The sequence below is a fragment of the Lytechinus variegatus genome, chromosome 2, assembly GCF_018143015.1.
Source record: "Lytechinus variegatus isolate NC3 chromosome 2, Lvar_3.0, whole genome shotgun sequence".
Lineage (NCBI taxonomy): Eukaryota > Metazoa > Echinodermata > Echinoidea > Temnopleuroida > Toxopneustidae > Lytechinus > Lytechinus variegatus.
Genome location: NC_054741.1, coordinates 54,309,986 through 54,337,007, shown reverse-complemented (window position 1 = coordinate 54,337,007; position 27,022 = coordinate 54,309,986). Strand labels below are relative to the sequence as shown.

Below are 27,022 nucleotides of genomic sequence, written 5' to 3'. Positions count from 1 at the left end.
GGCTAATGAAATAACCAAACATGCACTGTGCCCGGCACTGTGCAACAATGATGTACGTCATTCGGTATAATGAGCGATTGCAATATCTCAATTAATAAGGATTCATTATTCTTTGCCCAAATTTCCTGCAAAACAGTGGCGTAACAGACAGATGGCAACCTGCCCCCGCACCTGGCGGATTCACCGGGAAAATTAAAAAAAAAACGGGAAAAATAGAAAAGGGGATAAAGAAAGGGAAAAGGAACGAATTAAAGAAGAACATTAAAAAAAGAACAAATCATTCCGAAAAAGCCAATCCTAGCATGATGGGAAGTGAATAAAAAAATGACGAAATGCCAAACAATAGAGGGAAACGACTCGGACCCCAGACCCCGACGCCGCCCCCCCCCCCCCACACCTATAGGGACCCTTCCTACTTTAAGCTTTACGTTCAATCACTGGCGTACATGAGCGCGGGGTGCATGGGGGAATAAAAGAAATAGGAGACAACGCATAATGAAATGAACCGCAAAGCACTGCCGTTTATGAGTATGGAAGGGTTGTGCTATGGCCCCAAAAGTTCTACAACCAAGAACAACAACAAAAAAGGAGGAAAGAAAAGCAAAGGAAAAGTGTAGGATGTGATTTTATTTGCTGAATATAATGTTAAAAAAAAATCTCAAAATTAGATTCTCATGAAAAGGTGATTTTTTTCTCGCTCGCTTCGCTTTTGTCGGGACTTAAATTAAGCAGCTTTTTAGCACATGCATCATCAGATGCGTAACTACGGGGGGGGGGGGCATGGGGGGAGCTTTATTGACATAGCATTGCATCTGGCTCATATAGCCCAATGAAAGTGATTTTATCTTTCTTCGGAAGCCCTCAGTTCTGGAAGCCATGAGCTTGGGCTTTCTTAGGTTTTTAATAACTGAAATAAATTAACATTATTACATAATTATTTATTCAATTCAATTCAGGTTTATTGCAAAAAACATGATTGGCAGTCACAGACTGAATTTTACATGTTTACACAATGCCAATATATAACAATAATCAAAATTACGAAGATAAACAATGAATATAAAAATTAAAATTACATATGTGCAGTTAAAAATGGAGTTAAATGGATAAAAAATGATAAAATAAAATTACATAATACAATATTGCACATTCATTACACAAATTTCAAACTTATTTACCATGGTACTTATTTAATAATCTTGTCTTGGAATCGCAAAATTGTAATGATTAAAAATGAAATAGTTAAAAAAAATACTGATAATAAGTAAGAAAAAATGAAATAAACCATGCACGTACACATGTCTCTATATAAAAAAAAGAGATTATATGGGATACCCACGGAAATTCAATTCAGCGAGGATCAGCCCCGCTAGATTATAGAGAAAGGGGAGTTACTATTCAGAGCTGATTCGGATCGAAATCAAGCACAACCAATTCTAACGCAGTCACAAATTACTAAAAAAAATCAGAAATGGCTAATGAAATAACCAAACATGCACTGTGCCCGGCACTGTGCAACAATTCGGTATAACTAGCGATTGCTAAATAAAAGAAATAGGAGACAACGCATAATGAAATGAACCGCAAAGCACTGCCGTTTATGAGTATGGAAGGGTTGTGCCAGCATTGCCCCAAAGTTCTACAACCAAGAACAACAACAAAAAAGGAGGAAAGAAAAGCAAAGGAAAAGTGTAGGATGTGATTTTATTTGCTGAATATAATGTAAAAAAAATATCTCAAAATTAGATTCTCATGAAAAGGTGATTTTTTTTCTCGCTCGCTTCGCTTTTGTCGGGACTTAAATTAAGCAGCTTTTTAGCACATGCATCATCAGTGGCGTAACTACGGGGGGGCATGGGGGGCACGTGCCCCCCCCCCCCATCGGCTGGCCAAAAAAAAAAACGGGGAAAAGAGAAAAAGAGGAAGAAAGGTAAAGAAACGTAGTGGGAAAAGAAGAAATAATTGCTAACTATAATGTTATACACACTCTTAAAACAATTCAGTCAAATTGACTAGAGCAGTAGTCAGCTGGGAGCAACTGATATGGCAATCACTGATAGTCACGTTTCTGACATAATATATTCTAGTCAGAAATAACTATGTTCTAGTAAAATATTACTAGAAAATAGTCAATTATGACTAGAATAACAGTTGCACCCATGCAGCTGATCTATTAACTAGTCATTTTTGACTGATTTGTTTTTAGAGTGTATATTACAATATTATGTTATGTTATATTACATTTAAAACATCATAACTTTATATGAAACATGATTTGCTCAGTGCCTATGTCTTCATTGTTCCTGGTGCTCGCATTGTCTGTTTAACAAGATATATAATCCTGTTGTACTAATACCTCCCGTTTTCATGTTAGGCCTATTATACTGATGAAGGAAAAACTTGTTAGAATAATCCTACGTGCCTTAAGTTTCATGAGTCATGATTGTGAGTGGGAAAGATAAGCAGTGGCGTACCCCCCCCCCAAAAAAAAAAAATAATAGATAGATAGATAGATAGTCAGATAGATAGATAGATAGATAGATAGATATGATGATTATTTACATCGCAATCATAATTTTGATCGACATTTTTATCATATTTTCGACCAATAACTCACTATGAAAAAAGGGGGCAATAAAACATTTTTAAAGCGATATCCTACTGATAGATGCACTGTCAGAAGTGCACTTTTATTTTTTTTTATTTTCTATTTGCTTAAAACGTGAGGGGGCAATTTGTTTATTAATCAAAACATCTTAATACTCAGGTTTTCGTTTATCTTTAAGTCATAAAAATCGATCGAAAGAGTGAATAGTTATTAGTGCTCTGTTTTGATGTATTCGAAGTTTTTTCGCAGATGTTTAATCATGCATACTGTGTTGTTAGTATTTTTTGTACAATCATTGTGATTCATCCCCGGGATTCATCTGACTGATGGTTCAATAAACGAGATGAGGATGAATAATTATTTTGTATAGCAGTCTTCTTTTTTATGGGTCTTAACAATAAATTCTGAGTGCCTTTGAGAGAGCGGACATTTTCAATGTGCTGTTATCTTGAAAATCGATGGATTGGTAACTATATCATGTTTCGAAAAGTAAGTATATAAAATAACATTGAATTTAGACGGGCGGCATATTCAGGGATGAAGGAGGATATAATGCAAAGAGTTATACTATACTAAACCCGCCATTTTCATCAGCATTGTCAACTTCAAAATCGCCATAGATGGTAAATTGAGATTTTTCAAGCTGCAAATTCGAATGTATCAACATTTGGAGGAGTGACAACCTTTTCCAAATGTTTCATCCAACCTTGTATAAAACTGAATCCAACATTTAAGTGTTGGGTAGAACCATAATTTAAAAGTGATAATTACGTAAATGCAACATTTAGAAAATGTTGTCACTCCTCCAACCTTTCAAATGTTTACTTAACATTTCTTTTTTTAGATAGTCAGCTGGGTGCAACTGGCAATCCCTGAGAGTCACATTTCTGACATATATTCTAGTCAGAAATAACTCTGCAGATGATCTAGTAAAATACGACTAGAAAATAGTCAAATATGAGAATAACAGTTACACCCAGCTGACCCTATTCACTATTTTGTTGACTGATTTGTGTTTAGAGTGCATATTTCCACAATAAAAAAAGATGTTCGATTAAAACACTACGTAATAATTGATACAACACTATTTGATATAGTTAGTACAGTTTAAAGAAGTGTTTAAAATCTTAAATAAATGTTTTGTTACATATTCAATCAAGCATGTTGCTTAACATGCAAAATAAAAACAGGGGTGTATATATAAATTTTAAAACAACATTTTCATCTGTGATTGTTTTTAAAATAGCATTGAATCCAAACCAAATTTAACTTTTAATTGTTAGATTGAGAAATATGAATTTTGTTCTTTTTGTTTGGGTTAGAAAAAAATCAAGGGTTATTGCATTTAAATTCGTTTAGTGTTATTATTTAAATCTACTGATTTGGTTTGTAAAATGCGTACATGTCCTATATGGGCATAAATAGGTGTCGATTTCTTGTGAAATTGGTGTCTGAGTCCTGTCAAGGGAGCAAAGCGATCGAGCGGGGTGTGGGAGGGGGTATCCAAGATAGGGACTTTTTAAGATATTGACATGCAAAAATTGCATTTTAGAGCACACTAGAATCCCTTTCTATAGGCCATAATATTGTAGTCCACATTCACTATTAAATTACCAACATTGTAACACCCGCAACAAGTTTGCAAGTATTTTATTTCAAGAAAAGAATAACTCAAAAGATTGACAGAAAATTGAAAGTAGGCATATATACTTGAATTCGGAATAGTAACGCTAAAACGATATGAATAAAAGCAGATTTATTGATCATTTTAAGGTAAAACATGAAAATGCAGTTCTGTGGGATCTAGGTTAAACTTATGTCATTTTTCTGTGAGATAACTACATATTTTTTTTCATGCCCTCGAAATATTGGGGGGGGGGATGGGGTAATTGTCAGGCCATTCCCCAGTCCTGAAAGTTTTTTAGGGGGATATACCCCCCCAATTCTTCCCCGGGATCGACACCCATTCATGAATAACATTGTCATTTATTAGCCATCGAACATCAAGGAAGTGCACTGGCAAACGCCCATCTAAAATCTGCCCCAATATAGACGCAGGATTGCCGCATGATCGGCCGGCATCGCCCATTATTCCAGCTCACAGATGATACATTAGATACCCTGTATGGGGAATCAGATTTAGAAGGGGTAGGGATCTGGCTCAAATTAAGTATCGAAATCATTTTTTATTGTCGTACTTCTAATGATGTAAGGAGGGGGGCTTATATTGGAGACCCGGCCTGCAGATTTTTAGAAAAAAGTTCCACGTAACGTGAGAAAGGAAAGGGGGGGGGGAGAAAATGAAGGGAATTATATGCTATTTAATAGCATATAATTATAACTTCTGAATATTTTGTTGAAATCTGCTTCAAGTTTTTCATTCAATTTTTGTTTACCCTCTTCACTCTCATCTTTTTTTTTATTCCCCAATTGTAAATAAGCCTATAAAATAATTGAGAATCTATGATGAACATATGTGATGGGGTGCAGCTACATTATATAGGTAGGCCTGTATCACCTCTAGTGGGGGACATTTTTTCTAACTGTTTTAATATAGGACAAAATGATATTGATTTTCTCACCCCCCCCAAAAAAAAAAAAAATCCTTAGCCGGCAAGCGCCATATAACACATGCGATATCAGTAGAGAATTTTACGCAAATAAAACTGGGGGCGGGGGGGGGGTATATGTCAGGAGAGGTACCCAGGGAGAGGTGGTTTGCACGATTTCCTGAGAACTTTTTTTTCCTTAATTTCTTTCCTTTTACTTTTTCGAACTGATATTTAGACTCACAGTTTTAACAAAAAATATTCTGTTTTGTTAAAAAGGAAAGCAAAAAAAATAGTAACAACTCTCTGGTTTACCCCCGGGCGCGGCCGGGGTTTACCTATTCGAAATAATAAACAACAACTTGCCGTCGGTGATTGCAGATCATGTGATTGCTTGCCTAACTAGCTATGCTGATGAGTGATGTACCGTAAATACCGTTTGATGCCGGTCGGAAAGTCTTATAAAATCAATGTACCACAGCTGGAATAGAGCATAGTTTACATGGTTACACTTACAGCCTTGGTAAGTTCACTAGGACCTCTCAATTACCTCTTTTAGAATGGAAATCATTCCTAGCCATAGAATCGGTTTGAAAAAACAATGGTTGGGGCCTTTTTTACATTTGTCATACGGTATTTTGCTCGGTTAGCGGCGCGGCACCGGCTTCGTACGGCGCGCTGCCCGGCCCGGCGGCCTGGAGTAGAGTTGTTCCGGCTATTCATTGGGGCCTTCATTGTTTAAGCTAAGTAAGGCTAAGGCAAGCTTAGCCAGGCGGCTTCTAGCGAGTAAAAATCATTTACTAACGTAAGGTTACTCTCATACGAAGCCAGGTCTTCCTTCTCATTGACCCACACGACGGAGGCAAAAAACCAGTCAGCAATCTTTAGTTTGACTTTGAGCATATACACTCGAATTTACACTCGAGTCCAGAACAATAGAGTGACCAAGCCAGAAGTAACAATAGGAGAACAATAGATTCACTGGACCATTTCCTTTGTTCTTGCTCGAGTGTAAAATCGAGTGTAAATCATGCTCAAAGATTGCTGACTGGGTCTGTAGATCTAGCCCTTAAATAAATCATGTACATGGGATAAAACTTCATTTCCGACATTTCTACGCTCTCGTTATTTTTGAACAAGTATTCATTAAAAAAAATGAGGAAAATATTGTGAAAAGACGGAAGAGACTTGCCCGATGTTTACGCCGCCATCTTGTTTCCTATTGTTCTTTGCCAACGTTACAGACGCGTGCGTCGGGTAATGGGTTTAATAAGTTGTAATTAATGAAAAAAAATTTTAATGTGATGCAGCATATTAAAGCTAGAAGTAGAACTTAGAATCCAATCAATAACTCAACATTGTGATAGCCATTTAAAGTTCACAGAGTTTGAGCTATATCTATATGTTTTCTCCTCAAATATGCATGTCCATTTTATGTCACTCCGTAACAATGATTATGAATATTCATATCTCATTAATTCAGTTGATCAAAATAACAAATGTCATTTTTTTTTAAAGTGGGTTTCAGCAACTACTGTCAGGTACCATTTCTTGGGAAATAACTATTCAAATATGGGTGATATCTTTGTTTGAATGCTGAAAACTTGTTTCTGAATGTCACTCCATAACCCACTCATTCAATGAACAAGGTTATAATATAACCTTGTTCTCAGTTATATCTCCATGTGTGGCAAAATAAGGGTGGCAATGTTTGGCTTATTTTCTCTTTTTCTTTGGGGCAAATGCTTGATTTTTTTACACTGACAGTTTCCATTACATCTATTATTCATACAACTTGGCTCTAATAAATTTGATTCTTTAAATCCTTTTTTTTCTTAATTAAAAATAGAGATCAAAAAATGAAAATTTTCTTGCCATATTAATTTCCACCAATAGAGGGCGTACACAAATATATGCCCAAAATTCAAGTTTTTGAGCGCTCTGGTGAATGAAAAAATTATTCCCAATTACTAGTGAAAAATAAATTGCAACTGTATGGAAATTAGTAATTTTGGTCACAAAAGTGATATTTTAATGATTTTTTAAAGTTTGTGCTCTGTACAACATTGGCATACCATAGTCCTACCTCTAGATTCCCCACAGGCAGGGTGGTAGCAGTGAACAAGTGCCATAACCGTGGAACTGCCCAGGTCAATTCATCACCAATACACAATTAATATTGATATAAATTACGTATGTAAGATTGTTTTGACATGTTACGATATGCCATCAAAAATTACATTTTGAAGCAAAAACAATGAAATTTCACCTTTTGATAATCTGTCTAATGCCTACTTTAATGTTAGCATCAAATGCTATTCTCTATTTCTGCAGATGAACTGTAATTGAGAAATCCCACCAAACTCTTGCAGACAGCAAAGCCTGGGTACAGGTGAAAAGGACCAGTGAAAGAAACTTGTACTCCGTAAACCTTATTACATCTGGCTTTTTGGATGTCATTTCTTCCACAAACATCATCCACTTAAAAAAGTGACTATGGAATACGAGCCTGAAGAAAGGCGCCCTCTCATAAGGACCATTTCAGAAGATGGAGTATTTGACTCCCCTCAGACTCCTGTCTACTACGAGATCTCTAGTAAGAAGCGAAGGGTGGCATGTTTCATCATCTTGCTCACGGAAATGCTTGAGAGACTTGCCTACTATGGCATCACTTCAAACCTCATCCTCTTCCTCAATCTAGAACCCTATAACTGGCTCTCTTACAATGCAATGCACATATTTTTTGCCTTCACGTCCATTTCGTACATATTTTCAGTCATCGGGGGATTGATTGCGGATACCTACCTGGGTCGCTTCAAGACAATTTTTATCAGCCTTGTCATCTATGTCATCGGTGCTGTATTTTTCGTGCTCATGGGCTATGGCACACGCAATCAAGATTTTATGTGTGATTTTTGTGATGTAGATACATGTGATGTAATAAATGCTTCGAGGACTGACCCCACAGGACACAAAATTGAACCTGCACCTGCCAAATCTCCAGTGACTTGTCTTGGACCGTTGTTGGTAGCCACTCTCTTGACGGCGATTGGAGGCGGGTCGGTTCGAGCGAACCTCTCACCGTTTGGGGCAGAACAGGCAAGTATAAACCCACATTAAAAGGATGCTCCAGGCTGAAGATGATATGATTTGAGCAGAAAAAGAAAAATCTGGGAAAAAAGGCACTGAAAATGTAATCAAAATTGAATAAGGAATAACAAAGGTATGACATTCTAAAGTTTTGCATTATTCTGGTGAAACAGTTTTAGGCATGTCTTCATGAATATTCAATGAGCAAACTGACGATGTCACATCCCCACTTGTTCTTTTTTATTTTATTATAATATGAAATTAGGTTTATTCAATATTTTTCCTCCATAAACCACAAAAAGGGATTAAGAACTGATTTAGTGCATTAGCTATTCATTGCAGTAACTTATTTCATTGTAAGGGAGACATATCATTCACACATGTATGAAGCAATTATGATTTCACGTAATATTACACATGAGGAAAAGGAAGGTGGGGATATGACATCATCAGCCCACCTACATGTAATGAATATTCATGACACTGTGCATTCTGTTTTCAAAAAATATTGCTTTAACTTTAATATTCAATAAATATATTATTTTTTATGAAATTTTGATGAATTTTTCAGCATCTTATTCTTTGAATTTTACTCTATTTATCTAAATATTTTCAGCCCGGAGTATCCCTTTAATTTTCAATGTACTTGAGAAAGTATGTAATTTACAGTGTACCCAATGATAAAAAAAATGCATGGGGAAAGGGGGAGGTTGATCCGGTATACAATTGATGTAGACTTCAATTAACCAAAATAAATGCTTTCTAAATACATGTAGTTGGGAATAAGGAAATAAGTGTTAATTTTGTAGTACATGGTGTAGTGTACACCATGTTCATGTACAAGTAAACATTAGTGTTTACACAATGAACATGTGTGCCAATAGCCAGGTAGCTTTGGGTGAATGCCAGCTAAAGTACTTAATGATTTTGCATACATGTAGGTCATAGCATGTATGGATGAATAACATATATTCCAGAATATATTACTGCCAGTATCAAGGTTGATGACAAAGTACACATAAAAAGTAGGTCTACTGTTTGTAAATCTGAAGTTCCTTTAGAACAGACCATATACATGTAGTACATTGTTTTTTGTGGAAAATAATTTTATGTTCACTTGTCAAGATCTGTAATCTCTTTATCAGACATGTACTTTTTCTCGAAAGGTATTAAAACAGGAATATGGCCTTGTTTTCTTTGTACAGTACTTCCACTTACTCTTTCTTCAAATATAACAGTTTATAAAGAAAAGCATTTATATTGTACATGTACTGTACATCAGGACCATTTTAGGACCAACAAGGCAGTTGGCTTGGGGTGTAAAATTTGTCAATGGAAATCACTATGTTGTTTGTTTCTCTGTGTGATTCCTTCCTCATCTGATCTATGAGCAGAACATATTGTGACTGGTACTTGTAGTAGAACCACAACTTCCTATGGATCCAGTTTTGCCTGTTATGATACAAATAAACAATGAAAAAAAAAATGAATAGCGCATGTGACTTCAAACCAGGAAGACAACTGTGATTTTGATGATTGTTATCACATGTGATTAATTAATCTTTTGTATTGTAAGATTCACTGTCAATGTACTGTACAGCGTGTCTCTAAAAAAAGTAAACCCAACTTCAACGGCAATTTTTTTCAGAAAACTAAAACATATTTACACATTATTTGTTCATGGTTAGATAGTCCAATAAGTCCTCTGTCCAATTTTATCACTTAGGTTATCTAACTCTTATGCATGACTGAGCATGGTTCAACTTAGTGAACCGGTGTCAATTCATCACTGTGGCAAGTTATTTTTTTTTTTTAATTGTCATGCATTCAAGGCCTATTTGAAGTTAAATGTTTGTCACATGTTAGGCCTATGATTGAATCATCACTGGCAAGTTATTTCTTGCTATTATACATTCAGGGCCAATTTGAAGTTAAATTTTTGTCACATGTTAAGCCAATTAATGATTACATAACAACTTCAGCAAAGGTTGTTCCTAACACAGGCACACTGCTTTCCAAACATGGTGCAGTTGACAATTGAGCAGAGAGTATTCCTCGTAACTCAATACCAGGAAACAAGAAGTTTTGTGGAACTGTGGAAGTTCAAGAGGCTTTTCGGTTGCAGTTCCCCAAGAGGCAGCCTCCAACGAAAAAAAGCCATCTGGTACAATGTGAAAAAGTATGCTGATCACGGAACCAGTTTGAACAGGAATAAAGGACATTCTGCCATTCTGGCCACAGACGAACTGGGAGGTCTGTGAAAACATCCAAGCGTAGAGGCCATCCAAGCCAACCCACGCATAAGCACCAGGAGAAATGATAAGACTGGATTTGCATCTCCATCCATATCATGTTCATATTCAGCACCAACTTCTACCAGCTGATTTCCCCAGACGATTTCAATTTTCACAATGGTTTGTGAACCAGTGCAACCAAGATCGACAGTTTCTCCAGTTTTTTTTTTACCAACGGTGAAGACGTTTTCCATGGATGGAATGGTAAACACCCACAATGAGCACGAGTATGCTGAACTCCATCATCCACCGGGATGTGCTTTTAATAAGAACATGAGCAGGGAGAATGTGGGTGTCTGGATTGGTCTTTGTGGCAATGGTTAATTGGTGGGACCTTATATTTTCGAAGGCAACATCAATGACAGGGCGTACCTTGACATGCTGAATAATTTTATTGTGCCTGAGATGGAACAGAGCTTCCCCAGACAATGACGTGGAGCATGCCGCAGGGCCTAGTGGGCTCAGGATGAGGCCCAAGCCCATAGACGTACATGTAATGCTGCAATTCTAACTTGCCACAGTGATGATTTCACACCCATTCACTAAGTTGAATCATGCTCAGTCATGCATGAGAGTTAGATAACCTAAGTGATATAATTTAAAAAAATGACTTATTGGACTATCTAACCATGAAAAAATAATGTGTAAATATTTTAAAATTTTCTGAAAATTTGAAGTTGGGTTTACTTTTTTTAGAGACACACTGTACATATACATGTTCATCTACTGCATGTATGATGTAGCAGTATGTTGACCTAGAACATCAAATAATGTTTTTTTTTTCTATTTACATCCTTTGATCAACATTTCCTCCACAGATTGGCATTGAAATGTACTACTGACCAGGGGCAGGTCCAGGATTTTTTTCGAAAGAGGGGGGGGGATTTTTCTTAGAAAAAATTTGACAAGCAAAAAAAAAGGGTCTTCACTGTCAAGGGGGGGGGGGCACACTTGTGTTTTAATGGCATATTTACAGTATGAATTTTAATTGTGCCTCTCAAAGGGAGGGGGATATCTGTTTCTTCCCCCCCCCCCTTTGAGAGGCACAATTAAAAGTCATAATGTAAAAATACCATTAACACAGAAGTTTTCCCCACCTCCCCCCCCCCCTTTCGTCCGTGAAGACCTTTTTTTTTGCTTGTCGAATTTTTCTCGCCAGTGCTACTAAAAACAGTTCTTGAATATCAGCTTTTTTGGCAATTTGAATGAATTGATTTTGAAATTTCCATTCCATTGGAACTTGTATTCCTTTCAAAACAATTTTATGTGAACTTTCAGATAGAGGTACAACTGTACGATAGATCAAGTTAATTTGAAAATGACTGCTGTTCATCAAGTGTTTACGTGTCTTTTCTTTTAAATCGTGTATGCTGATACATTGTACATGTGAAAACTCTGTTTAGTAATGGGCCAAAACATAAAATGTTGGACCTCGTTCTATAATTGCATAGCAGACTGACTCTCCCTCCATTATGTTATCAAAATTGAAGACATTTCATTTTGCCTTTATGTCATTATTTTCTTAAATTGCTGGATCATTGTCATATGGGCATTTGTAATGCTGGTGAGTCAATTATCAAAGTCCACAATGGGTATAATCAATTCATTGCACAAAACACCGGAGGCTTACAAATGATACATTGTAATTATGCAACTTAAATTGATTCATTGTTCTGGATACTAGTCGGGGGAGGGTGAATTATATTTTGACTGGGATGCACCTCAAAGTGTTTGAAAATGGGGGTCTGGGGACTGTGTGGTCTCCCTGGCATATTGTAAACTAGGGACTAAGTCTTATCTCTGATTGAGAACAAATGTTTGATGTTTTGACTTGTAGATTGGAAAGTGTTATAATTAATGATTTGTATATATATATTTTTTTCATTTAACTTCTGTTCAGGTAAAGCATGAGGGTCCAGATATGATCAGGACTTTCTTTAATTGGTTCTACTGGTCCATCAATATTGGTTCTTGCATAGCCTTTGGAGCTGTGGCCTTTGTGCAACAAAATATTAGTTTCTATTACGGTGAGTTACAATACATGTACACTTTATTTGTAATTCATGTTTTGAATCTGAGTGTAAAGTTCCCAATTACATTGATTTGCTGGAACTACCTGTTATGAACAGAAATATTGAAAATTCTGATATTAGTATGATATAAGGAGATTCAGAGTCATTGAGATGACAGAAAAGTCTTGCTAGTATATACAACATAACTCGAAGAACTAACAAGTTCATTTTCTGAGTATTCTGAGCTGCACAGCTCCCCAGGATCCTTGGAGGCCACCGCACACCTTACGACCCGACTGGTCTGCGACTGAGTGAGGAGAGATGTGACGTCACAGCTCTTGTCAGATTGAGAGTCGCAGATAGGTCAGAGACCAGTCGCAAGGAAAATTGTAAGGATTTGACAAGTTGAATCCTAATGACTGGTTCGCAAGCTCAATCCAACTTCCAGCCAATCAGACAGCAGAGTTGCACAACGGGTATATGATAAACAATGCGCATATGCAGTAGTAAGTGCATTCTCTCAGTTGCTATGGCAAAAATGAAAAAACGCATGCATGAGTCGCAGACAGCATGGTAGTCGGAGCGTAAGGTGTGCGTTGTCGAGGCTTACATGTATGACCTGCTTATGACCACCTTGCGATTCATCTCCTCTCACTCAGTCGCAAGCAAGTAGCAGACCAGTCAGGTCGTAAGGTGTGCGGTGGCCCTAAAAGAACTGTCCATTTCTTTTCTTTTTTGCATAGAAAATCATTGCTTTGGAAATAAATTCTTTGAATCAGGTCAGGACGAAAATAACCCTTCCTTTTTCACACGATATTGTAATCATAAAACTTGATTTTTAAGACTTGTCATTATTATTGCTCACTGCAACTATGCATTACCGGGTACCTTCTGAAGAGTGTAAAGGCAATAGATGCAAGCCTGTCAACTCTAGAAAATAAGAATTCCAACTGTTTCTTCTAATACTTTAGGATACATCATAGTGGGTGTGGCCCTGGTTCTGTCATTGATGGTCTTCACCTGCGGACGATGTTTGTTCCTGACCAAAGAACCTACCGGAAGTGTGCTTCCAAATACCTTCAAGATCATCACCCAGGCGTTCAGGAGACGCAAGATGAGGAAAGAGCTGAGTATCACAAGAACAAGGTACATTTCAGTATCAGTCGTGATAAATTAGCATTTTGGGTGTTAGTGTTAGGTTGTGAAGAAGTAAAAGAGTTCATGGTTTTTGTCTCACCTGCGAAGCAGAGTGAGACTATAGGCGCCGCTTTTCCGACGGCGGCGGCGGCGGCGGCGGCGGTGGCGGCGGCGGCGACGGCGGCGTCAACATCAAATCTTAACCTGAGGTTAAGTTTTTGAAATGACATCATAACTTAGAAAGTATATGGACCTAGTTAATAAAACTTGGCCATAAGGTTATTCAAGTATTACTGAACATCCTATTAGAGTTTCATGTCACATGACCAAGGTCAAAGGTCATTTAGGGTCAATGAACTTGGACCATGTTGGAGGGATCAACATCGAAATCTTAACCTGAGGTTAAGTTTTTGAAATGTCATCATAACTTAGAAAATATATGGACCTAGTTCATGAAACTTGGACATAAGGTTAATCAAGTATCGCTGAACATCCTGCATGAGTTTCACGTCACATGTCCAAGGTCAAAGGTCATTTAGGGTCAATGAACTTTGGCCGAATTGCGGATATCTGTTGAATTCCCATCATAACTTTGAGAGTTTATGGATCTGATTCATGAAACTTGGACATAATAGTAATCAAGCATCACTGAACATTTTGTGCAAGTTTCAGGTCTCATGATTAAGGTCAAAGGTCATTTAGGGTCAATGAACTTTGGCCGAATTGGGGTATCTGTTGAATTACCATCATAACTTTGAAAGTTTATTGGTCTAGTTCATTAAACTTGGATATTATAGTAATCAAGTATCTCTGAACATCCTGTGCGCATTTCAGGTCACATGACCAAGGTCAAAGGTCAATGAACTTTGGCCGAACTGGGTGTATCTGTTGAATTACCATCATAACTTTGAAAGTTTATGGATCTGATTCATGAAACTTGTACATAAGAGTAATCAAGTATCACTGAACATCCTGTGCGAGTTTCAGGTCACATGATCAAGGTCACAGGTCATGTAAGGTCAATGAACTTTGGCCATGTTGGGGTTTTTTGTTGAATAACCATCATATCTCTGTAAGTTTATTGGTCTAGTTCATAAAAAGTGGACATAAGAGTAACCATGTATCACTGAACATCTGTGCGAGTTAGAGTAGTATTCAAAGTCAGCACTGCTGCTATATTGAACCGCGTGGTGCAGGTGAGACGGCCAGAGGCATTCCACTTGTTACAGGGTTGGGATCATCATTCGGGGTACTGTTTTTCCTCCAGTGTTGAAGCAGGCATCGTATAAAGGATGTACCAAGGAGATAGGTGGAGGTGATATCTCCTCGGATGTACATTGTACAGTAGTGTAGCACTTGTACTCTCCCTCTTGGGCTTAAATGGGAAGTTCACCCTGACAAAAACTTTTTTGTAAAAAGTAATAAAAAATATTGCCAAAGGTTTGAGATAAATCCATCAAAGAATTAAAAAGTTATCAGAATTTAAATAATTTGCTTTGTGACGTCATATGCAAGCAGCATTCCTACAATGGTAAAAAAATCAATGAAATATCATTTTCTCAGATAATTTACCTACCTTTTTATATCAGTAAACACAATCACTTCATACCCGATCATGAAAGAAAACAATAAGTCATCAGGAACCACTAAAAAAATGAAATTCATGCATTTATATTACATAACATATGGGGCACACGCTTGTTTATAATTTCACAAATCCAAAACTTCAAATTCTAATAACTTTCTTTATCTTGAACGGATTTCTCATACCTTCACCAATATTTTTTATTATTTTTCTTCTATTTTTACAACGAAGTTTTCTTCAGGGTGAACTTAACCTGTGGTTATAGACAGTATAAGACACAACATTTTGGAGATACATTACAAGACAAGGAAAGCACATTTCTGTATCATCAAGGAGGTGCCATGGCCAAGTGGTCTAAGGCACCTGACTGTACATGGAAAGTCAGGGGTTCGATTCCCGGCCGTGGCACCTATGCCTGTGAGCAAGGCATTTTAATCGACAATGCTCTTTTATCAAATAAATGAAAATGCTATAGGCATTCTTTCTAACTAGGTGTGCACTTGTTAAAAAAAATCAATAGATGACTTTTGATCAAGTGTAGTACTACATTGCACCTTATAACTGTTGGCCATATGTGATTTTGTAATAAATTGATATTTTTCCTAAACATGTTCAATCATCTTTGGTTCAGAAAATTATACAAAATTAACAAGAAAGAAAAAAAAATCATTTTTGTTGATTGTAAGTCTTTTTAATAGAGATTTGCTGATATTTCAAAAGACCAATCTAGTCCTGAGTTTGATTATTATAATTGTGGTATAAAATTTGAAAGGTTTATTATCTCACAAAGCAAACAGCAATGAATGAAAGCAACAATATGAAACCATGATATCTACAATTAACCACGATGATGGATATGAGTTCATTGGCATGTGACTGACAATAGAAGGAAAACTTGATTATGTTCATAAATAAAGACCAATGATATGTTTAGAAGTATTATGTTTCACTTCCTCTCGAGTATGTTCTTTCTTTTGTTTCCCTGTAGTATTTCCTCATTTTAATGGTAAATAAGTTTTGTTGTACATGGCAAACGTTGATTTCATGATGGTTATAATGCTTTATGTATAGTGTGAACGCTTATCAGATTTTGGGTCATGGTGTCAAAGGTCACAGAAATCATCATTTTGGCCTGCATGTACCTGAAAATATCTTGTTCTTCTGTTAACTGAAAAACAATTTAATGGTCAACTTCAAACTGTTCAATATTGGAAGGGTTAGATTTTGGAGTCATGAGGTCATAAGTCAAAGATTACCGAAGTTTTTTTTATGTAGGGGAAGGCAGGGTAAGTTGAGCATAGGGGCAAGTTGAGCCACCACCCCCAGGCCAATGATGAATGAGTCAAATCCAAAACTACAAATTCTAATAACTTTATCTTTAACAGATTTCTCATACCTTCACCAATATTTTTAATTATTTTTCTGCTATTTTTGCAACAAAGTTTTCTTCAGGGTGAACTTCACCTTTAACCTGTGGTTGTAGACAGTATATACCTTTAATATAAAAGACAGACATTTTGGAGGTACAAGACAAGGAAAGCACATTTCTGTATCTTCAAGGAAAAACAATTTAATGGTCAACTTCAAACTCTGTTCAATATTGGAAGGGTTAGATTTTGGAGTCATGAGGTCAAAAGTCAAAGATTACCAAAGTTTTTTTATGTAGGGGAAGGCGGGGTAAGTTGAGCATAGGGGCAAGTTGAGCCACCACCCCCAGGCCAATGATGAATGAGTCAGACACTGTGGTGGTGTCATGTATTGATGACCCATTACATAACCCTTTACCCCACCACATCTATTTCGACTTTGAAACAAAAAGTACTAGAGGGAAAATACAAATTTCAGCCAAAAAAGTAAAAAGGGTGTAAAATAGATCAGTGCTTTTTGCCCAGACATGTCTTTAAAGAAATAAGAAATCCACTGGGCCACAATGCTCCACATTATTATTTTTGTTTAATTGACTGTTATTTATAGTGTTGATAATCATTAAATTGATACTTTGTTTGTTCTTCTCTCTAATAGTCACATGCTGTCATCCTGTCCCAAGGTGACTTTCCTTGACATGGCTAAGAAGCGATATGGAGGAAGTTTCCATGATTCAATGGTAGAGGATGTCAAGAGTCTCAAGAAAGTCATTGGTGTCTTCCTTGTTCTCATTCCATACTGGATGGTTTACTTTCAGGTCTGTATAATGATCCTTCATTGGAAGACTCAGGCTGAAATATGTGACTACAGGTATTGAGATTCTTCCTCTGATTTCTATTGCCTTGCCTGCATAACAGAGCAAGAATATAGGCGCCGCTTTTCTGACACCGGTGATCTTAACCAAGGTTAAGTTTTAAAATGTGATCATAACTTAAAAATTATATGGACCTAGTTCATGAAACTTGGCCATAAGGGTGATGAAGTATTACTTAATATCCTGCCCGAGTTTCAGGTCACATGACCAAGGTCAAAGGTCATTTAGGGTCAATGAACTTTGGCCGTGTTGGGAGTATTTTTTTTTAATTACCATCATAATTTTAAAAGTTTATGGATATAGTTTATGAAATGTGGACATGAGGGTAATAAAAATCACTGACAAGTCTTTGGTCATTTGATCAAGGTCAAATGTCATTTAGTGTCAATGAACATAGTATCATATCATTATATGAATGGTGTTTTTGTGAATAATTACTTTATACTAGTAGTTCTCAAAGTCAGAACTGTTGCTATATTGAATCACATAATGCAGGTGAGACTGCCAGAGGCATTCCACTCTTTTTATTTTCATGGCATCAATTTTCATTAAAGATTTGATCATGTTCAAAGATTTTATCAGGCATCTGCTGATGAATACAATACAGCATGTATTTAAAGTACAAAATCACAAAGATGACATCTGGAAAGAAATGGAAATCTTGAGTGTAATTTGATGTTTGATATGCAAATGATGATTTTTTTCAATGAAAAAAATTGCATATCATGTATTCATAATAATTCACATATTTCATGAATTTCTTTTTTATACTGGCTTATAGTTTATGTTGTTCAGAATTTGTCTGCCAAATCGTGACACAATTGCACAAATGGCGGCTGAGATCTGAAGGGGCCATCATGTCACTCCACTCCCTCCCCCGGTCCTCACTGCATCTGAAATAGCCCTGTCCTGATATGTTCTTTGATTTTGTTTGTTTTTTGTTTCATCATATAGATGCAGAGTACATATGTACTCCAAGGTCTTCATATGAGGTTTATGATACCAAAACACAACAGTTCAGCACCCTCTCCATTCAACGTGAGTACATATGCAATGGCTTTAAAGTGACCTTCCATTGACAAATCATGAGGAAATCACTCGGCTGCATGCCTGGGGGTGTTACATAATAGACGCCGGCATTTCTTGAGGTCTAATATAGGAGAGCGTTTGTTAGTGGACTAACCAACCAGAAGTGAACTGCATGTTTTCATTTTGAAACATGTAACTTCACAGAGGTTATTTTGGTTTAGCAATCAAGAGACCAAAGAGTCTAGGAATTGGGATTGTTGGAGAAAAGAACTGCGATGACCCGACGTAAATAACGATCAAGAGTTCGGTCAATTTGTGCTGTCCGAACTTTTATCGCATTTAGTCCAACAGGCTCTCGCTGTTGAGTCTCACACCTTTAATTATAACAATTCAAGAGTCAAAAAGTATTCCTTCTACCTACCCCATTCCCAAGAGTAATAAATTGATGTGGCTGAATCACAAAAAATATGCGTTGATTCACCATCTTATACCAATTCTAGGTAGGAAAAATCACTGAACTTTATTTGTTGCCTATAATGGGGAAGGAATATTCTTAAAAATAATTTAAGTATTGGCGAAAAGTTGGGACTATTATACTGTATCAGAAGATGATTGAGATCTTGTCATATGAATGTTTCCATACATTTTCATTTACAGGTATGTTTTAATTAAAGCAGTCAACATACCCCTTGCTCTTTGGGTAGTCAGATATAAAATACACATACATGTAGGCCTATATAAAATATCTGTCTCCTAGAAGTAAACATTAGTTCTCATAAATGGTCTCCGAAATCCTTTTCTCCATTCCAAGTTTTTGTGTACTGACCCTAATGAAAATGGCCTTTTAAGGCAATTCAGGACGTACATTTATGGATAGGTTTTAACACCCATCTACACTCCCTACTGAATGATTGCGCTGAAAAATGGTATGCATTTCATTATTGTCACCCTCCACCTTAAAGCTAACAATAAGTTGCCAGGCAAGGTTTTCTGTAATTAGCCAACATTATACAAATAATAAATGTTTATGAGTGCAATGGACAGAATACTTCATGAGGTGAAAGATGAACGAGGTGTAGCCGAGTTGAATGGATCATTATTTCATCTTTCACTGAATGAAGTATTCTGTCAATTGCACGAATAAAAAAATTCATTATTTGGTTTACATGACACCTAAAAATTGATTTTTTTATTCATATGAAATTTATGAATTTCAATGCAAAACATGCTCATGCAGTGCCAGTTCGGTATGTTGATTGTTACGTCATTACAACATGGGCACTGCTGATACCTGCAGCCGCATGCAGTGCCGGTGCGCGAGTGCAATGGAGAAAATTGTATGGATCCAAAATTGCATGATGAATGGATCTAAAATTGCACGGTTGATGACGTCATTGTAAAATGGGCTGAATGAACGATATCAAACAACCAATCAAATGACAAGGATATATATATAGGTGTCATATAAAGTAATTTATGGTCTCCAAAATCTTTTTCTCCATTCCATCAAATTTGCAGTTAAGCCAGAATGTAGGTACAAAGGTGTCTTTGATACCATTTTTTTTTCTGGATTTATGTTTATAGCATGCACAGTTTGTTAACCCAAATTTCAAACTTTGTTTTCTCCCGATTCTTTGAAGCTCTCACAAGCTCTATACCATTTTACAGCATAATTTTTTTTTCACACTGAAATATTTTGGGCGACTTGCAGGTTTTGAGATGGAAGGCCATAAAGTGAGGATATGTGAAGATATACCCTCTATAATAGAATGTCTATGATAGATAACATTTATGTAATTTGAAATGGCACAATAATTGTATTCACCTTTCTTATAACTTTACTCTCCTTTTCATGTCAATAAATTCTGAAAAAAAGAGTCAGATCGTGACTTGTGAAAAATGACATTGACAATAATTTTTTGCGTTTATACATATGTTGTCATTCATGCATGATATAGCTGATCACTTTATGTATCAGAGCTGCCAAGTAGTACTGGTTTTCAGTGAGTTGGGAAAAAAGAAAGAATACTGGTGCTTTCATTCAAATAACTGCTTTCTAAGGTTTTAGTATATGTATTGTCCTATGGTGTTTCTGTGAAAATATTGATGTTCTTTATACCAAAATACTGATTTTCAGCCTTTATAATACTGAGATGCTGATCACGTTGTCATGTCTAATGTATGCTAGTCAGTAGGTGTAGGAATACTGTACCAAGTTGTCTTGCTTGAATCCTTTTCATAAGAGAGTTAAGCTATCTTGTCTTGGGGAGTACTTATTTTTGTTCTATATGTACGTGTCATTTTTTTTACAGTTTCCCGTAGCATGGCTCAGCCTCTTTGACGTTGTGGTGGTGATCCTCCTCCTGCCCATCCTTGATCGATGCATCTACCCTCGCCTGATCCGGAGGGGATACAACATCTCCCTCTTCTACCGCATCCTCTTCGGAATGATCTTCAGCATGCTGTCCGTGCTGACTGCCGGAGGGTTGGAGCTGGCACGGAAGCACTGCGTCAAGAACGTGCCAAACTGCACCGTGAACGAGACGATGCCGAACACTAATGACAGCTACAATGCAGCAGACATGTGGATCTTCTACCAGATTCCTCAGTATATACTCATTGGGATTAGTGAAGTACTGGCCAGTGTAGCAGGTAAGTTCAACTCCTAGATGATATCTAGGAAGTCTCATCGTCCATGGGAATTGTAATTTCAAAAAGTTAGATGATCTGTTAGATATACGCAGTTAGTTAGATGGTCCTTTGCAGAAAGTGTTGCGTTTAAACACAAGTCCCAAATGCGCGCTGTTGATTGTTTGAAAATCAAGGTGCGCATGATTTTTAGAGTTGCGATTGATTGCAACTCTTTCTGCAATGGGACCCTGGTGGGTGTATCATAAAGCTGTTCGTAAGTTAAGAGCGACTTTAAGAACGACTGGTGATCCTTTTTTGGGGTACATGGTATTGAATTGGCGATGGTTTAGTGCTGAAGAAGGGTTCACCAGTCGCTCTTGACTTCAAACAGCTTTATGAAACGGTCCCCACGCTTGAAAAAAACTATTAACTTAGATACTCTTCCCTTTGACACAAATGGCCTCATTTATTTTAGATAGAGCGATTGGGTCTGAATAGGACATTATTTAGATAAGATTGTCTAATAATTGAAATTTAATTAAAGAAAATTTAAAAAAGATTTTCCCATAATTAAAGAAATAAAGTCTTTCCACGCCAGCAAAATTTCAAATGATGATGAAATACATGCCATGTTAGTAATTGGATATTTCATCGGATCAGTGTTTAAACAGTCTTCATTGTTTCCTTCTCAGTTGAATTTGTCAAATACTGGCTATTGTGACTAGAAAATGAATATAGAGCAAAACTTGCAGTGAGCAAGAATTATGAGATAAAAACAACAACCTTAATCGTTACCTGGGACGAGTTGCATAAAATTTACCATTATGGTAACTTTACCATCCAATGGTAACTTGCATGGAATCCTTGATTTTGATTGGCTGTTGAGCATTGTCACCATGGTAGTTACAATTTGATGGCAAAGTTACCATGCAACGGGCCCCTGGTCATGTTGATGATAATGTTGAAATGGTGAAATCTCTCTTTAAAAAAATACAACTTCTGAAGATCACCAATTAGATATCAAGAACATTTTTCTGTATCTGGTAATTTGTTATTTCTTGGTTAAGATCTGTCTCAATTTGCTGATTATTCATCATTTTGTATCAGAATTATTGATTTTTTCTTTTTTTTGCTTTCTTTTAGTTGGATATTTGTTGGATTAAATTCTCATCTTTAAACGTTTACTGTGATTAAATATTCTCCTAGAAGCATGTATGAAAAGATTTGTCTGAAGATGTAATGCACAGATGATCATGAAACCCTTGTCAAATTTTCTGAGGAAATCATATTTTGGGGAGCTGCTCAGGACAAAACTAAAACTTTGAAAATCAAGAAACTCTCTATGTTTATTCTTTTGATTTTTTTTTACCAATGCGTTATTCATGTATGTTTCTTCTGGGTTTTTTTTTTTAATAATATAATTATTATTAAAACCAACTTCACATCTTGGTGACCTTCCCCTTTAGATATCTACCGGTATATTGTTTTTCAATTGCACTTCTTTTTTTCTTGTAGGTTTGGAATTTGCCTATTCTCATGCACCTAAATCCATGCAAGGGCTGATCATGGGTCTGTTCTGCCTGTCCAACGGCATCGGATCCCTGTGTGGCAGCGCTCTGGTGGCTCTACTGGCTATTCCCAAAATAGGATGGTTCAACTCAAAGGACCGTGGCAACATCAACGATGGGGACCTTGCGTACTATTTCTTCATTCTTGCCGGAATTCAGCTCGTAGCCATGGTGATCTTCTTCATTTACAACCACGGTAAGGTCATGAATAGCCACCCCGGCCAGCAGTCGGGGCCCAACAGCCTGAAATCATCGGCTAGAACTATCCATGTGCAGCGGAAAAATTCCACATCTGGATCGGGGGAATGACAAAAGTTGTTGGAAGGGAGAGAAATCGTTTCGCGTGAGTGACTGCAACCATGTGACCATGTGATCAGTGGTTAGTTTTGTGACCCATTCTGATACAATCAAACTTGCTTTTAGTGACCACATATAGGGAATGACCACAAGACCGCCAGTTGGTGTCCCTTGAATTGTTACCCCCAGTGTGCAAGAGGACGACGTACTCTTGAAGACCGCCTTTTATTTTGTATGTCTAGGGCAGTATTTATATATACAAGTATGCTTCCACAGGAGATTTTGATGAGAAGTTTAAAAGCAATATTCATTTCGATATGATGGAGAGCGCTTGAAGTTCTTCAGGCCGAGCACATGATAACAGATCCGGAGATGACCATATTGCGTGTCCCTACTGGACTTTCATTTCTTCTTCAAGACAATACCACTTGCAGTGGTTCTCGAAGGTGATCAAATTCATTTATGAGAGCTGAGTGTCTACAAAGCTGCACACTCTTTTGTAAAAATTGCATTTCCTGTGACTCTGCTACTTGTATTTAAGATATTTTGAAATATGAAAAGTGAGGAAGGGGGAGAGAGAAAGGGGGAAGGGCTGGGGGAGAGAGAGATGCGTGACATGGGTTTATAAGACACCGAGGAGTGACACAATTCTGTAACAACTATGAAGATAGATTTTATAAATAAGCATGATAATTATGTAAAATAAAAAGAGGGTATGAATTTTTATTCCCCCGATGCATTTGATAAGAAATCATTTACAATAACATTCCAGAATGATTATGCAAGAGTAATATGCATGGCACACAGTGCATATTGTACAAAAATCTAAGTAGTGATTTACATTATCTTTAAATATATTTTTGTACATGTTTAGATGCACGTGTGGTATATTTGATATAACATGAACCTTTAACATATATTTGAGTAATTTCTGACTTGATGCATGGCTGGGTGACATCCCTACAGTATGTAGTCAACTGAGCACCTAAAAATATGTTCCAGTCAGGCATTAATCTAGTCCACCTCGCCACAAGAGGCATAAAATCCTAAGCCAAGCTTTATAAGGAAGCAAGAATTGCCTCAATGAACTCTTCCATTGGACTGTTTCTAACTTACTTAATTACCCACTTACCAACTTTATGAAACGTCACCCAGGGTAAGTCCACATCGCCACAAGAGGCATAAAATCCGAAGCTATGCTTTGTGATTGATAAAGGAAGAAAGAATTGCCTCTTCAATGAACTCTTTCATGGAACTGTTACTTACTAATACTGACTGACTTATTTACTTACTTATCTACTAATTTACTTACTAACTTACTTACTTAGTCACTTACTTAATTACCCACTTACTTACTCACTCATTCATCACTTATTGGTTGTTGAGACTTGATGAGCTCATCTTGAGAATTACTATGCTATCTGTATAGATATTAAGGGGTATATTTGAGAGGATACCATTACTTTTCAACTGAAACCATGAACCAAAGCAAGTTCTTATTCTTGTACATGAATATTATATACAAACTTATATGTAAATTGGTGCCTAATATTACTGTTGAGCTATAATGTATGCAGATAATTGTATCAGAGATCTTATACTTTTATTCTATCCATTTCGGTGCATTTATAAATTCCTTAGTTTTAATACATGTATATTTTGCATATTGTTACAAGCATTATTGTTGTTCGTTGAATCTACATTTTCTTCCTTCTTATACATGTATCTACGCATATGATTATCTTTGTTATTTCTCACTAGATCTTGGGAAATAAAGTGTAAAATCCTACAAAATCAATTATATTACAGCAGATATACATATTTATCTTTATTTTATTTGAATCATTAGAACTTAGAGAAAAAAGAAGGCTGATGAGGCACTTGTTTGTACACATCGCAGGGGCATGTCTCAACCAATGTCAAGAATAGTGACCGCATTATGTTGTTGTATAGTTTTCATTTTGTTTTTTCCTCATTCATCTTTTATGAACTGCTTATCTATTGATAACATTTTGGTTATTACTCTATATTTCAATTAAGTTTAGTTTCTCTTTTATCATGGATGATGTTATCTAGGTGGAGCTAATAAGTCTTCCTCATTACCCCCATAGCGCTCCAAGAAATTTTAATAATACTTTAAGAAAGAACCACATTTTGTCAAGAGATCTCTGAATTATAATTATCTTCTTATTCTTATAGTTCATGATGGAGAACGATACACTTCAAAAACACTTGTGTTGAAACTGCACCATCAGTGTATACAGAGGACCTTATATTATGCATTTTACACCGTTGTTGAGTGTTTATATAACACCTACTTGTGTTATTATACACATTTTGTTTTACACTTTAGCAAAGTGGGATAGCATGGTAAATAGTACGGTACTATCTGGCCCTGCAAAAAAGCAGGGTAAGCCGGCTTATTGTGGTGCTAACACCACAATTGCGGTGCTAAGAGATGCAGTATGAAATGAAACTGGGCTAAGGAAAAGAGGGGCTAAGCATTGGCCAATCACAGAAGTCGAAATTGCACGTTAATCATGCTCTTTATGGTAAAATCATCAAAATTCATAAGCTGTGTGATAGTCTGGTGTTGGGCTTTGACCCCGGCTAAGCAAACAATCTGGGGTTAAGAAAGACAGTGTGAACAAAAAAAAGATAGTGTGGGGTTAAGGATAGTCCGGGGTTGAGGATAGTATTGGGTTAAGGAAATGCAGTGTGAAAAGCATATGTGCGGCATCTGCAGAGACCTCCAGGCAACCTCAGTCACACGCAGTGCTTGCCCAGAAAGGTGCCACAGGGCTTTTTTCAACACTGTAGTTTCTACAGCTTGTTGAAGATTTCTCTGAAGTTTATCATTGACAAAATGTTGAATTTGGCAAGATTTATTTCTTGATCTTTTTTAGCATTTCCACTTTATATAGAAATATATTTTACCCCCCTCCCCTTCTCCCCCACTGGTCCCTGGGGTTATATAAAAACCTTGTTCAGTTTCTTCCGGCCCTTCAGCATTTGATTAAATCAAATGAATTAGCTGAATTTTGGCTGTTTGTTTGTTGTTGTTTCTACTTTAGGTTTTGGCTCTTTTATGCATAAATTCTTTTTGTTCAAGGTCAATGTTTTGAAGCTTTTGTTTGTTTCCACTGACAGGTTGTCATTTTCTAACATTTACCAAAGTAGCATAAAAAAACAATTAAAAAATCTGAAATGTGTTTTTGAAGCTGACATATCAGTGCAGGTAACATTCATGAATACCAGGGTCCCCAGAAGATAAAGCCGAGCAAATTGATCATACAACACAATTTGATGGTTGAATCCACTGACCATAATGATGTAAAATCCACTGTGAAGATCCATCATATAGTTATTGGGTCTGTGTGTTCTCCAGGCTCAGTTGATCAATTCAATTGAACAACTATCGCTCAGGGATTGATTGAATCTTATTTAAGGTTGTACTTGTGAAGAATTTAATTAGAGTTAAATATAATGTCTTTCTGATGACTTATATCTCTTCTTTTTTCATAATTTAATTTTTGGGGGGGGGGGGATTTGAAGGACATAATACAGAAGTATCAGTCTTTGAAGTCAAAGTTCTACAAGTTCACATACTTCTGATTTTGGGGACACTTCTTATGTTAAGAAAACAAAACAACTTTGCACTGCGTATATACTTCAGTGGGTAGTTCTGATAGTTTGCCTGCATATATTGACTCAGAATAAAATGTTTAACATTGATATTTAATATTCGTTGTAAATTTTGTGAGAGATTATAAACCCCATGATGAATAAGATATATTTTCATAATTTCACAGTTTGTTTTTTTCTCACATGACAAATCATACGTTTCTTATGATATTATTGAATGATAATATACTGATAGTATCAATAAACACTAATAAAAATGCTATGGCCAGTATTCTGAAGTCAGGTTTAAGTTAGACCATGGTCTAACTCTGTGCTAAAAGTTTAGGAAGCCAAAAATT

At 36.5% G+C, this 27,022-nt stretch overlaps 1 protein-coding gene across 2 annotated transcripts; it reads left to right on the top strand.

The window, feature by feature from the left end:
• The first annotated feature begins 5,565 nt into the window (after nt 1–5,565).
• Nucleotides 5,566–27,022, top strand: LOC121408391 (solute carrier family 15 member 4-like). 2 transcript variants are annotated; one of them, XM_041599856.1, is made up of 8 exons: nt 5,566–5,680; nt 7,464–8,256; nt 12,442–12,568; nt 13,525–13,699; nt 17,298–17,457; nt 18,469–18,552; nt 20,856–21,195; nt 22,690–27,022. In XM_041599856.1, the coding sequence occupies exons 2-8, from the start codon at nt 7,654–7,656 to the stop codon at nt 23,049–23,051; spliced, it is 1,851 nt and encodes a 616-aa protein (XP_041455790.1). In that variant the 5' UTR covers nt 5,566–5,680; nt 7,464–7,653; the 3' UTR covers nt 23,052–27,022. The 2 variants fall into 2 exon arrangements, with proteins under 2 accessions (XP_041455790.1, XP_041455789.1); XM_041599855.1 differs by having other exon boundaries at nt 5,569–5,680; nt 7,492–8,256.

Coding starts and splice junctions, on each gene's coding strand:
- LOC121408391 (XM_041599856.1), top strand. CDS start 7,654: ATGGAATACGAGCCTGAAGAAAGGCGCCCTCTCATAAGGACCATTTCA. Junction 12,569..13,524: donor AAATATTAGTTTCTATTACG/GTGAGTTACAAT, acceptor CTAATACTTTAG/GATACATCATAGTGGGTGTG. Junction 17,458..18,468: donor ACTGGATGGTTTACTTTCAG/GTCTGTATAATG, acceptor TTCATCATATAG/ATGCAGAGTACATATGTACT.